Genomic DNA, 12,268 nt, shown 5'->3' with positions numbered 1-12,268 from the left:
GCAGAATCCGGATCTACAAAAGCCGCCAGGGCACACTGAAGGTGACTGTACAACATCGAGGCAGTAAAGGGGCGAGGAAACCGGGTCAGAGGAAGAGGTGGCCGCGCTCGAACTTGAGCAGGTCCATCTCGGGCCGGAAGTTGGCGTAGATGGTGTGCGGGTTCTGGAGCGTCGCCGCAGTGAAAGCTGCGTCCTGCGTGAGGGGCAAGATCGAGAGTCAGGGAGATGTCGGGGACCGAGAGAGGGCGGCCCGAGCGGCGCTCGACGAGATCCGCCTTGCGCCCTCGAGAGCTCGACGTGCGCCGAAGCGTCATGTCCCCTCGTCGAGGCAGAGTGAAGGGAGGAGAGACTCGCCTCGTCGTCGATGACCTTCTTCTTGAGCCCGTTGGCGGCCGCCGCCTCGACAAGGAGCTGCACCTTGCACAGGCGCTCGAGGCTCTGGAACAGGTACACGGCCTCGGCGACCGACTCGTGGCCGAGCGTGAGCAGGCCGTGGTTCTGCAGGATGGCGGCGTTCTTCTTCGGGCCGAGCGCGGCGGCAATGTTGGCCCCCTCCTCGGGCGCGAGGACGATCCCGCCGAACGACTCGTACACGGCGAGATTGTCGTGGAACAGGCACGCGTCCTGCGTCATGATGTCGATAGGCTTGCCGAACACGCTCCTGCAGGTGCACATAGACAGGTCAGGACTCGTCGCCGCGACAAAACCGGCGAGAGAAGCGGACGGACCATGCTTTGCCGTGCAGAGAGTGGCAGTGCGCCGCGACCTGCACATCTGGCCTCGCCTCGTGGATCGCGCTGTGGATCATGATGCCAGCAGAGTTGATCGGAAGCTGGGCGCCGTCCGGGTGGACGAAGCCGTCGGGCGAGACGAGGACGAGGTTCCGGGTCGTGATGGCCGAGAAGTGCACGCCGACCGGGTTCATCCAGTACTGCGTGCGGCGACTCGAGATGTCAGTACGAGCTCGACGAGGTCGACAGAGAGAGGAGAGAGAGAGAGAGAGGAGACGCACGTGGTCCGGCATGACGGGGTCGCGCACGGTGATGTGGCCCGACAGGCCCTCGGCGTACCCCTCCTTGCCCCAGTACTGGAAGCCGATGGCCAACTGCTCCTGTGTACCAGGGGAAAGCGTGTCCGCAAAGGGGAGCGCGCAAGAGGTGAGCGATAAGGCTCTGGAGCTGCGCGGGAACGAGGAGCAGCGAGACGCACCTTGACCCACTCGCGCTTCTTGTACGGGTCGTCGAATTGCGGGACGCCCTCCATGTGGATCGTGCCCTCCTTGTTGCCGATGTAGGTGCGCTGGAGCGGGCTCTTCGCGAGGTTCGACAGGTCCTGCTTGAGGTGGGCGGCGGGCGCCGGAGCGGCGACGGGTGCCGGGTCGAGGAGGGCGGGCGCCATGCTGAGTTCTGGTCGTAGCGGTGGAGGTGCAGATCGAGCGAGAGCGCTGTCCAGCAGAGTGCTCGACGGTGTGGAGAAGGGCAAAGAGGCGAAAGCGCCGCCTCGCCGCTCCCCACCGTGCTTGAAGCTCGCCCGAGAGAGTCGGCCGACGGCGATGCCGATCCGCTGCCGAATGGGCGGAGAATCCGATGCGGAGAGGGGTTCGGGTTTCGCCCCGCCCGGCCGTTCGTAACGGACAGGTGCGCGAGTCGCAAACGCCGCCGGCGAACAGGCGCCCACGCCGCGAGCGGGGCGGTGAGCGAGCGGCGGCTGTGCTGGCTCACGCATCGCGCAGCACTCGAGCCAGCCCCTCAGCAGCACAACACTAGCTCTGTGAGTCCTCTCCTCCCAGTCCACGTCCCCACGAGTGAGCGCCGTCTCTCCCTCGCCGACTTTTGTCGGGCGAGCTGATGAGAACGCGAGGCGAGCCCGCTCCACGAGCACGCGCTGTGGGCCCGAGGAGCTGCTTCTGGCCGCTCTCAAGGACGGCTCTGCAGCGGTGCAGAGCGCAGAGAGCAGCCCGCATTGGCGACGCCGGTCGTGGGAGAACCTCTCGCGCTGACCTCCCTCTTCCGCCCCTCCCGCCCGACCTCGCGCAGCCTCTCCCACGCCGGTCATGGGCTCCAACATACTCGTCATCAACCCCAACTCGACTCGAGCAATCACCGATGGCCTGCGCGACGCCCTCGAGCCCTACCGCGCCCACGACGTCGCCCTCAGCTACTACACGGCGCCGTCGCACGCGCCAACGGGCATCCGCGACTTCCGCACCGGCATCATGACAGCCGCGATATGCTTTTCCGACCTCGATGGGACTGGAGCGCTCGAGCGCCACGACGGGTTCCTCATTTGCTGCTGTGCGTCGCGACCGTCCTTCCCTCGAGCCTCTTCCTCGACGGCCGTCTGACTCTTCCTGCATGGCCCAACACAGTCACCGACCATCCTTTACAGCACATGATCCGCGAGCATCTCGGCCCGACGTCGCACAAGCCCTGCATCGGCATGTTCGAGGCCGGCGTCAGCAAGGCGCTCATGCTCTCGCGCAAGTTCGGCGTCCTGTCGACCGGCACCGGGTCCAAGCCGCTCCTCTCGAAGGGCGTCATGAACTTTCTCGGCGCTGCGAGCAGCGACCGGTGGGCGGGCGGCATCACCTCGGGCATCTCGATCGAGGAGCTGCGCGAGCCGGGCGCGAGGGTCGAGGTCGAGCGGCGCATGAGGGAGACAGCGGCGCAGGTGGCACGGAATGGAGCGGACTGTATCATCATGGGCTGTGCGGGCATGGCAGGGATGGAGCCGCTCGTGCGCGAGGGGGTTCGCGAGGCGGGGCTGCCGGACGTGAGGGTCGTCGACGCTGCCGTCGCCGGGCTCGCGATGCTCGTCGGGATGGTCCAGACAGACAGGCCGAGATCCTGATCATTACGCAATGTATCGCCGTCTTGCGCAATCTCGCTCCTCGAGGCGGTGCGAGAGCGCTCGGGCCTTCGAGTTTCGAGAGCAAAGCTTCCCTCGAGCGAGAGCTTGCCTTCTGCCTCGCAGCTTTCGACCAGCTTCTCTCCCTTCTCTCGAGAGTCTCTACACTCCCTGTCGCGTGGCCACAGCCGCAGCTCCGGCGCTCGCGAGGTGCTGCTCGACCTTCTCAAACAGCTGCCCAACTGCGCAAGGTCGCTCATCGCCCGTCACTCGGCTCTCGCGTTCTCGTCTCTCATTCATTGCCAGACGCTCGAGTCGAGCATCTCGCTTGCGCTAGAAGCGGCGACGATCGCAGTGCGCAGGCGAGTTGAGCGGCTCGGCCGCAAAAAAGTGCTCGTTCCAGGTCGCTCGAGCTGCTCATGCTGCGGGCTCCTCAGGCTCGACGACGCCCGTCTGGCTGCAGATGCGCCCGTACATCTCGACGCGACGGTGCTTGGCGAACGCGAACGTCTTGGTCTTGCCCTGCTGGCACGCGTCGAGGTCGATGTCGGCGACAACGAGCTCGTCGTCCTCGGTCTGGTTCTCGGCGACGATGTGGCCCTCGGGGTCGACGATCATTGAGCCCGAGATGAGCGGGTGCACGCCGTCGTCGACGCCGCAGCGTGCCGAGGTGATGAGGAAGGCTGCGAGCGGGCGAGAGGAGGCGGAGGAGAGGGTCAGTGCGAGGAGCGTCGAGACCGACGGCGAAAGAGTGAGGAGGGGGACGCACTCGAGTTGGTGTAGGCGTTTGACTGACACACGAGCTTGTGGTGGAACATGGCGTCGGCGTACGCCTCGTCGCGGCTCATCGACGCCGGGTCGACCCCCCACAGCTGCGGCGCCCAGGCCGTCGTGTTGTACCCGATGCAGACGATCTCGACGCCCTGCAAGCCGAGCACTCGCCAGCCCTCGGCCCACCGCCGGTCGTTGCAGATGAGCTGGCCGACAATGGGCGACTTGGCGCCGCCGCACGCCTGCTTGAGCGACGGGGCCCGGAACGCGTTGAAGCCGAGGTCGCCCGGCGTGAAGTAGCGCTTCTCGAGCTGGTTCGTGACGCCTGGCTCCTTGCTGAACGGCTCGACGGTACCTGCGTGCGCACGAGAGTCAGCTCGAGTCGGGGAGAGGAGAAAGGAGGAGGGGTTCGGGGCGCACCGGGCAGGTGGATCTTGCGGTACTTGCCCGCCGTTCGACCGCTCGAGTCGACGTACGATGCCGAGTTGAAGCGCTGGCCGTCGGCCGTCTCCTCGCCGTACCCGATCGCGACGTCGACGCCCAGCTCCTTTGCCCGGTCGAAGAAGGCCTTGACCGACTCGCAGTGTGCGATGCCCTCGGCCGGCTCCTTCTCGAAGTAGGACGACAGCTCGGCGTCGTCCTCGATGAAGTAGCGCGGGAAGAAGGTCGAGAAGGTGGTTTCGGGGAAGACGGCCAGCTTGACTCGCTGAGCGGCGGCCTGCTCGAGGAGGGCGACGAGTCGAGCGATGATGTCGGCGCGAGGTGCGCCGCGGTCGATGCGGCCGACTTGAGCGGCGGCGACTCGGAGCTTGCGGACCATTGTGGGCTGCGAGGTGGGCGGGGGAGGGCGGGCGAGGAGGAGGAGGGTGGGAAAGCGAGGACGAGGCGTGCGGCGGCTCGAGGCTGGTGCGGCACAGCTGATGAAGACAGGGAAGCAGTAGACGAGCAAATTGAGCCTGCAGGGGGCAGCAACAGCGAGGCAGAGCCGGCGGAAGAAGGCTGGCCGACGGCGGATTGACACGGCCGGCGGCCAACTCTCAAACAGTCCACCACCCGCTCGCGAGAGCTCACAGCCATGCTCGCTGTGCAGCAGAGCCTCATCCAAGCCACTACCACGCCCTAGCGCAGCCATGGCGGCCGCCCGCTCGCCTCACGGCCTCTCTTCTCCCGTCATCAGTCCGTCCCTCCTTCCCCTCGACTCCCTCTCGTTCTACCACGTCAAGTAGCTGATCAGGCTCACTCCCTGCAGTCATCGGAGCCGGATGCATCGGCCTCACTACCGCCGTCGCGCTCCTGCGCCGAGGCTTCCCCGTCCTCGTCCTCGCCCACCACCTTCCCTCCGACCCGCTCTCGCCCGACTACTCGTCCACCGCCGCAGGCGCGCACCACCTCTCGTTTGCCGCCAGCGACGACTGGCGACAGCGCTACCTCGACGTCAAGACGTTTGACGTCCTGTGGAGCGAGAGCGACGACCGCGACGAGGGCTTGCACAAGGGCGTCATGCGTTTGACCCAGACAGAGCTGTGCGTCCCCTCCAGACTGCTCGTCCACCTGCGGAGGATACTGAGACTCACTCGCTTCCACAGGTACAAGGGCGACCTACACCTGCGCCTCCTCGAAGAGCTGCCCGACGTGCGCTCGACCGCGACGACCTCTTTCCCGACGCCCCACCTGACGCATCCTTCTCTCCACAGTTCCGCATACACGACGCAGCAACACTTCCTGACGGGTCCGTCGATCCGCGATCCAGTTCAGCGCTCGACACGACGCTCACGCTCTCCCTCGTCGTCCGCAGGATCGAGCACGCCGTCTCGTTCTCCTCCGTCACGATCGAGCCAGCTCGCTACCTCGTGCGTTCACCTCTTTCTCTTCCCCGGATCCAGTAGCCCTCGAGTTGCCCGCTGACGAGCCTTGCTCACGCGCAGGACTACCTGGTCCGCACCGTCACCTCGCTCGGCGGCACCCTTCAGCGGGTTCCTCGACTCGACTCGCTCGCGCAGGCGAGGTCGTACGCCAAGTCGCCGCTCGCCATCGTCAACTGTACCGGTCTGGGTGCTCGCGATGTGCGTCTCTCGCTCTCTCCCCCTTTCCTCCACGTCGTCGAACGACTCGAGCGAGCGCGCAGCCTCTCGAGCCGCGCCCGCGCTCGCTCTCAGCATGTGAACATCCTGACCCTCTCGCCCGCTCGACAGCTCGCCGAGACGCAGGACAAGACGGTCGTGCCCGTGCGAGGCCAAGTCCTGCGCGTGCGAGCGCCCTGGATCAAGACGGGCTGGACGCGCCAAGTCGGCGCCCTCGGCGGCGCAGAAGGCGGCGAGCGCACCTACGTCATCCCACGCGCGAGCGGCGACGTCATCCTCGGGGGCACGCGCGACGCCGACGACTGGGAGCGCGAGCCACGCCCAGAGACGACGGCCGACATTGTGCGGCGCGCGCTCGAGATCTGCCCGGCGCTCGCGCACCCGCCGCATGCGACCGAGCCGTTCGACGTTGCCGGGCTCGTCGTGAGCGAGGTCGTCGGGTTCCGGCCGACGAGGGCGGACGGGATCCGGCTCGAGGCCGAGACGGTTCGGCTCGAGGGCGAGGACGTCGGTGCGCAGGGGCAGCGGCAGGGCGAGGAGTTGACGGTCGTGCACAACTATGGACACGGTGGGTACGGGTGGCAGTGTGCGTGGGGCTGCGCCGAGGAGGCGGCGAGGATCGTCGGCGAGGAGGTGCGGCGCAAGGGCGTCAAGGGCGGGCCGGCGGTTCTTCTCAAGGCCAAGCTGTAGCTCTCGTTCTCGTCTGTGCGTGCTGCAAGGCTCTATTTCGACGTGACTCGCAGCTCGTAATGTCCCGAGACTGAGCGCTCGTGAGCGAGCGCTCGAGCCCTCTCTCGCCGCTTCGCTTTCCTTTGCGCTCGTCGCCAACACTCCTTTGCTCGTCGCGCCGCGCAAAGCTCGCAGGGGGCACTCGCAGCTCTCGCAAGGGTTTCTAGATGTCTGGAGGGTGCGTCAAAGTACAACAAGGGAGCTTCTACTGCGCCGCTCGCCGTTTCTCCTCCTCGGCCTCCTCGACGTACTGCGGCCTCCACTCGCTGAGCCACTTGTTCCTCGGTCCCGCGAGCGTGCTCCTGCCGCGCTTGAGGAACCGGCCGTAGCCCTTGGGCGCGACGACCTCGTTCGTCGCGCCGTCGTACACGACTTGGCCGCGCAGGATGGTCAAGACGGGCCAGTCGTCGACCGGGTGGCCCTCGAACGGCGTGTAGTCGCACGCCGAGTGCAGCTGTGGGCGAGCGAGAAGAACGAGGAGGGAGAGAGAGGGTGTCAGGGAGAGATCGAGAAGGAGTAGAAGAGAAGGAGAGGAAGAGGGATCGAGCGCTGGCGCACCTTGTCGACCGTGACCTTGGACGTCCTCCTCGCCGACGGCTTGCGCCAGACGACAAAGTCGGCGTCACTGCCGGGCTGAATCGTGCCCTTGGCCGGGTAGCAGCCGTACAGCTTGGCGGCGTTGGTGCAGTTGAGCTCGACGAACTTGGACGGCGACATGCGGCCTGCGCGAGGGAGAGGACGGGGCGTCAGGACCAGGCTCGGGGAGAGAGAAAGGGAGGGAGAGAGAGCGCGGGAGAGAGAGAGAGGGAGAGAGAGAGAGGGAGAGAGGAAGAGAAAGAGCCGGGCGCACCTCGGCAGACGCCCTCGCTCCACATGAGCGGGCCCCTCGTCTCGACGCCGGGCAAGCCGTTCGGGATCGCGCGAAAGTCGCCCTCGGGCCGTCCCGGCGCCTTGGTGAGGCCGAGCTGCTTGCCGTGCGGGTCGTTCCACTTGGTCGGCGCGTGATCGGACGACAGAACCGTGACGCAGCCGTTGACGACGTTCTCCCACACGCGCTCGCGGTCCTCGGGGTTGTCGCGCAATGGCGGGGCGCAGCACGCTTTCGCGCCTTCAAAGTTGGGGCGGCGCATCTCGTCGGCCGTGAGGAGGACGTAGTGCGGGCACGTCTCGGCGTAGACGCTCATGAGGCGGCTCTGCGCGGCGCGGATGACCTTGAACGCGTCGGGCGCCGACACGTGGACGAACAGGACCGGGCAGTCCATGAGCTCCGACAGGGCGAGGACCCGGTTCGTCGCCTCGCTCTCGACGATGGGCGGGCGAGACGTGCCGTGGTGGATGGGCGCGAGCATGCCGCGAGCGGCGAGGTCCCGCGTCATCCAGGTGATCATGTCGGCGTTCTCGGCGTGTATCACTGTTGCAGAGAGAAAGCTCGTGAGTGGGCGCGCGAAAGAGAGAGGGAAGGAGCGTGAGGGAGAGGGAGAGGTGAGGGGACGCACTCGTCGTGACGCCGTACTTGCGAGCGGCAAACAGGCAGTCCATGATCTGGGTGTCGCTGAGCTGCAGCGCCGGGTACGTCGAGTAGATCTTGACCGACGTGATGCCGTCCTCGACGAGCTTGGGAAGCTCGACGTGCATCTGCTCCTCGCTCGGGTCGGTGACGATGACGTGGAACGAGTAGTCGCACACGGCGTTGCCCGTCGCGAGCTCGTGGTAGGCGTCGACGGCCTTGAGCATCGACTCGCCGCGGTTCTGCACGGCAAAGGCGATGACGCTTGTCGTGCCGCCTGCGACGGCCGAGCGCGTCGCGGTCGTCCAGTCGTCGGCAGACTTGGCGCCGAGCGACTTGGCGGCCGACTGGGCGATGTGGACGTGCGAGTCGACGAGCCCGGGCTGTGCGAGGAAGGGGAGGGGAAGACGAAGGTCAGTCTGCGTCGACGAGGGGCTCGCTCGCTCGAGGGGGAGAAAGGTCGGCGGCGCACCGTGACGTAGCCACCATCGGCGTCGACGACCTTGCAGCCGTCGGGTACAGGAAGGTTGGCCATGAGGAGGACGACCTTGCCGTCCTTGACCGCGACGTCGCACTCGACCTCGTCGCTCGCCGTCACGACGATGCCGTTCTTGATGACCAAGTCGAAGTCGAGTGCGAGAGACATGTCGGTGTACAGGAGCGAAGCGCAGGGGTGGCTCGAGTTCGAGCGTGCGCGAGGAGGAGGGAAGAGGGAGGACGAGCGCGAGTGTGGGGAGGAGGGATGATTGAGGACGCGCGCCGTGTCGCTGCGGCCGCCGTCGACGCCGCCGGCGGACTGGTTGGCTCGGCCGGCGCGGCCGTAAACTCGAGCGAGATTGAGCGGGCGCCTTCCTGGCCGAGGAGGTCGAAGGGCGGCTGTCGCGCATTATCGGGGCGGACGAGGACGAGGGCGATGGCTTGTGCTCTTGCGCCGGACAGGATGAAGGCTCGAGGCGCCGTCGAGTGGACCAGATCGCGTCTTGTCGCTGCGCTCGTCGACGAGGCGGAGGCGAAGGCCGGGGGCGGAGGAGGGGAGCGAGCAAGCCTCGGCGGCTCGTACTGGCGGACGGGCTCCTCGAGGCCGGGGCTGGTCGTGCTGGAGCTGTACTTGGCGGTTGACTGGGCCGCACGCACTGCCGCGAGGCGACGGGGGCGAGTTGCTCGTCGCGGGTCGAGAAGAGGTGCCAGCTCTCGGCTCACGCCGCTCGGGCGGGGCGAGTGACAGGGCAAGCGTGCAGCGAAAGAGCACAGTGCAGACCGTACGCAGTCTGTGGCATTGCACCGGTGCGAGAGCTGCTTGACGAGAGCGAGCTGCGTGGGCGAGAGCTCGCCGCTCCTCTCGCTCCCGTCCTCACTCTCGACAGCTCTGAGGCCAGCCAGACTCGCGCACAGCTCGCGCTCGAGCACCCTCGCCAGCCCGTCGACCCGTCCGCGATGGACGACAACCCCTGGGGAGCTCCCTCAGCCCCATCGTCTCCCCACCTCGACCCGACCTCGCACTCGCTCCAGCTCGAGCAAGAGCCCCGCCTCTCGGTCGACATCGACGACGACGACGACCTCGCACCCACCTGGGGCCAAGACTCGCCAGGGGACGCCGTCGCCGCGCGACTGCCTCCCGCCGCACCGGTGACGGACGACAAGGGCGAGGGTGCGCTCGCGGGAGAGCCCGAGCAGGGAGAGGGGACCGCCAGGACCAGCTTCGACGAGCCAGCAGACGGCGTACAACAAGCACCAGCACCCGTCAAGCCGACATCGCCGACCTCGCCTCCTCCTCCTCCTCCTCCCGCTCACGCCGACTCGCCAGAACCCGCCTCGCCGCCACCTAATCCTCCCAGTCCTCCCGCACCGCCCACATCCCTTCCTACCCTGTCGTTCGACGACTCGCTCCTCGACGAGGGCCCGCCCATGGACGACTTTAGCGACGTCGACGACGAGCCCGTCCTTGCGAGCGTCGGCGCCGATGGCGACGACGACGGCTTCGGCGCACCTGCCGACGACTTTGACGACTTTGGCTCGGTTGGCGAGGCGGGCGACGACGACTTTGGCGACTTTGGCGACGCCGCGCCGCTCGACGAGGCGGCGTTCGACGCTCCCGCACCTGTCGCACCGCCACCAGCGCCCACCGCCGCACCCGCACCCGTGTCGTACTCGGCGTACCCGCCACTGCGCCTCGACCTGAGCGACACGAGCCGCCGGGCGGTCGCGCCGCAGCTGCGCGACTTCTTCGCCGAGGCGTGGCCGGCGAGCCTGCAGGCGGTCAACGACGACCCGGAGCGGCAGGTCGAGGGCCCGGCGCAGGTCCTCGTCACCGAGTCGTCGTACGTCTCCTCTCCTTCTCTCACCGTGCGGCGCGTCAACGAGGAGGAGCCCGTCACTGACCCGCTCGTCGAGCCTCGCTGTCGCCCGCAGCCGCAACCTGTTCACGACCCTGTCGACGGTCCCGCCGCTCAAGCCTCTCGACTGGCGCCGATCGCGCATCCGCCGCGAGCACCTCATCTCGATGGGCATCCCGGTGAACCTCGACGAGGTGCGTCGCACGAGCCACTCGCCTCTCTCCCTCGTCTCGATCGAGCAACGAGCATCGATCCTGACATCCATCTCTCACCTCTACAGTCGACCGAGCCCAAGATCTCTGCCCTGTCGCTCTCGGCGTCGCTGCACGTCCCGTCCCGCCCTTCGTCGGCGCCTCCCCTCGCCGGTTCCCCCCTCCCCTTCCGCTCCAGCTCCCCCTCCTCGACCCCTTACGGCGCCATGCGCGCGTCCGCCTCGCGCTCCCGCACGGCGCAGCACTCGCCCGTCCCGACGTTCGACCGCGCGCGCGCGACCGAGCTCCTCGCGCTCGCCGAGGACGACCTGACGCTCCTCGGCCTCGAGCGCCTGCGCGCCGTCAGCGACGAGCTCGAGAAGATCAGCGTCGACGCGAGTGGCGCCTTGACGCATGCGCTCATGACGCGCGAGAAGGAGGGGCAGGACAAGGAGGTCTACAACGGCATGATCCAGGTCCGTCCCGGGCCGCTTTCTCTTTCGCTCGAGGTGCCGTCACTCCTTGCGAGCGATCGGGCATCTCTGCTTCTTGATGAGGTTTCGGTACTGACTCTCGCTGTCGATGCGTGCGCCTGCAGGACCTCGTCGTCGCGGCGGCCAAGATCAAGACGTCGTCGCCCAGCTTGGGCAAGGCGCCGCAGCGCCAAGGGAGCGGCAGGTGGAAGCTCACGGGCTCGGTCAAGTAGACGAGGACGGCGTGTGTGTATTGCATTGTCGCTCGACGAGGTCGCTCGGCTGTGCGGGCGAGGAGAGGAGAGAGGTGCGAGGTGCGAGGTCGGGGCGGCCCTCGTCTCGCTCGTCCAGGGCGTCGGGCAATTTCCTGCGGGCGTGAGATGCTGTCATGAACGAGTCTCGAGAGCTGCTTGACGCTGCAACGAGCGAGCGAAAGAACGTTGTGCCGCGTCGCCTCTCCTCCTCGTCAAGTCCACCTCCCTCGCTCGTCACCATGTCTGGAACCTGGGACACGTCTGCGCTCGAGCAAGCCGAGGCGCTGCGCCTGACGACCTTTACGAGCGAGACGGCGTTCGAGCTCGGCGTCTTGATCCGCGACCGGATCCGCGACGAGTTCCCGGGCAAGGGCGCCATCGTCGACATTCGCGCTGCGCAGAGCGAGCAGCAGCTCTTCTTTGCCGCGTCGGCAGAGGGCAGCCTTCCGGACAACGCTCAGTGAGTCCCGCCCCCACCGTCCTCCCCCTCCTCCTGGACGAGCTCTCACTGATGACGCTCCTTCCGCACAGCTGGGCACAGCGCAAGCGCAACGCCGTCCTGCGGTGGGGCAAGAGCACGGCGTCGCTCAACCTCAAGGGCTGGGGCACGACCGGGATCCCGGCCCACTACGGCGCCAACAACGCCGACGTGAGCAGCAGTCCTCCTCGTCCTCCTCTCTCCCTCTCGCCTGCACACCGGGCCCCGAGCCGACGAGCTCTCATCCTCCTTGCAGTACGCGTGCCACGGTGGCGGCTTCCCGCTTCGCGTCAAGGGCGTCGAATCCCTCGTCGGCGTCGTCGTCGTCTCGTGCGTCCTCGCTTTCTCTCCCTCTCCCTCTCTCTCTGTCCCTCTCTCCCGCGCCCTGTCCGAAACAAGCTCACCCAGCTCCTCCCTCTCGCAGCGGTCTCAAGCAGGAGGAGGATCACCAGGTCATCGTCGACGTCCTCACCGAGTTTGTCGCAAAGCAGGACCAGGCCGCCGCAAAGTGAGCCTCGGTTGACCAAGCTGTACATACCCAGAACCGCGCGCGCGTCTGCAACAGAGCCTTTCAACTATCCCTCGTGTTTTACTGCCACGTGCG

General features: G+C 67.2%; 7 protein-coding genes across 7 annotated transcripts; 4 read left to right on the top strand and 3 right to left on the bottom strand.

The window, feature by feature from the left end:
- Positions 1 to 85: 85 nt before the first annotated feature.
- RHOBADRAFT_31330 (uncharacterized protein) lies at positions 86 to 1,398 on the bottom strand (the record flags this gene model as incomplete). Its single annotated transcript, XM_018412960.1, has 5 exons — positions 86 to 193; positions 355 to 661; positions 729 to 931; positions 1,013 to 1,111; positions 1,210 to 1,398. The coding sequence occupies 5 exons, from the start codon at positions 1,396 to 1,398 to the stop codon at positions 86 to 88; spliced, it is 906 nt and encodes a 301-aa protein (XP_018272773.1).
- Positions 1,399 to 2,053: 655 nt separating this feature from the next.
- Positions 2,054 to 2,850, top strand: RHOBADRAFT_34155 (uncharacterized protein; the record flags this gene model as incomplete). The annotated part of the gene is made up of 2 exons (XM_018413175.1): positions 2,054 to 2,294; positions 2,369 to 2,850. The coding sequence occupies 2 exons, from the start codon at positions 2,054 to 2,056 to the stop codon at positions 2,848 to 2,850; spliced, it is 723 nt and encodes a 240-aa protein (XP_018272772.1).
- A 354-nt stretch (positions 2,851 to 3,204) lies between these two features.
- RHOBADRAFT_34153 (uncharacterized protein) lies at positions 3,205 to 4,438 on the bottom strand (the record flags this gene model as incomplete). The annotated part of the gene is made up of 3 exons (XM_018413174.1): positions 3,205 to 3,530; positions 3,617 to 3,973; positions 4,039 to 4,438. The coding sequence occupies 3 exons, from the start codon at positions 4,436 to 4,438 to the stop codon at positions 3,265 to 3,267; spliced, it is 1,023 nt and encodes a 340-aa protein (XP_018272771.1). The 3' UTR covers positions 3,205 to 3,264.
- Positions 4,439 to 4,748: 310 nt separating this feature from the next.
- On the top strand, positions 4,749 to 6,389 carry RHOBADRAFT_41928 (uncharacterized protein; the record flags this gene model as incomplete). The annotated part of the gene is made up of 7 exons (XM_018413979.1): positions 4,749 to 4,794; positions 4,868 to 5,141; positions 5,205 to 5,250; positions 5,313 to 5,347; positions 5,414 to 5,468; positions 5,544 to 5,681; positions 5,811 to 6,389. 7 exons carry the CDS (start codon positions 4,749 to 4,751, stop codon positions 6,387 to 6,389), a joined length of 1,173 nt encoding a protein of 390 aa, XP_018272770.1.
- Positions 6,390 to 6,633: 244 nt separating this feature from the next.
- On the bottom strand, positions 6,634 to 8,581 carry RHOBADRAFT_51721 (uncharacterized protein; the record flags this gene model as incomplete). The annotated part of the gene is made up of 5 exons (XM_018415982.1): positions 6,634 to 6,882; positions 6,987 to 7,150; positions 7,279 to 7,839; positions 7,925 to 8,318; positions 8,408 to 8,581. 5 exons carry the CDS (start codon positions 8,579 to 8,581, stop codon positions 6,634 to 6,636), a joined length of 1,542 nt encoding a protein of 513 aa, XP_018272769.1.
- A 788-nt stretch (positions 8,582 to 9,369) lies between these two features.
- On the top strand, positions 9,370 to 11,205 carry RHOBADRAFT_51720 (uncharacterized protein; the record flags this gene model as incomplete). The annotated part of the gene is made up of 4 exons (XM_018415981.1): positions 9,370 to 10,253; positions 10,345 to 10,462; positions 10,549 to 10,935; positions 11,058 to 11,205. 4 exons carry the CDS (start codon positions 9,370 to 9,372, stop codon positions 11,163 to 11,165), a joined length of 1,497 nt encoding a protein of 498 aa, XP_018272768.1. The 3' UTR covers positions 11,166 to 11,205.
- Positions 11,206 to 11,425: 220 nt separating this feature from the next.
- Positions 11,426 to 12,176, top strand: RHOBADRAFT_41925 (uncharacterized protein; the record flags this gene model as incomplete). Its single annotated transcript, XM_018413978.1, has 4 exons — positions 11,426 to 11,646; positions 11,718 to 11,835; positions 11,921 to 11,994; positions 12,089 to 12,176. 4 exons carry the CDS (start codon positions 11,426 to 11,428, stop codon positions 12,174 to 12,176), a joined length of 501 nt encoding a protein of 166 aa, XP_018272767.1.
- Positions 12,177 to 12,268: the final 92 nt, after the last annotated feature.

Source organism: Rhodotorula graminis (assembly GCF_001329695.1).
Source record: "Rhodotorula graminis WP1 unplaced genomic scaffold RHOBAscaffold_3, whole genome shotgun sequence".
NCBI classification, from domain to species: domain Eukaryota; kingdom Fungi; phylum Basidiomycota; class Microbotryomycetes; order Sporidiobolales; family Sporidiobolaceae; genus Rhodotorula; species Rhodotorula graminis.
Note: the sequence above shows the minus strand (reverse complement) of the source record. Positions and strands in the feature narration are given on the sequence as shown.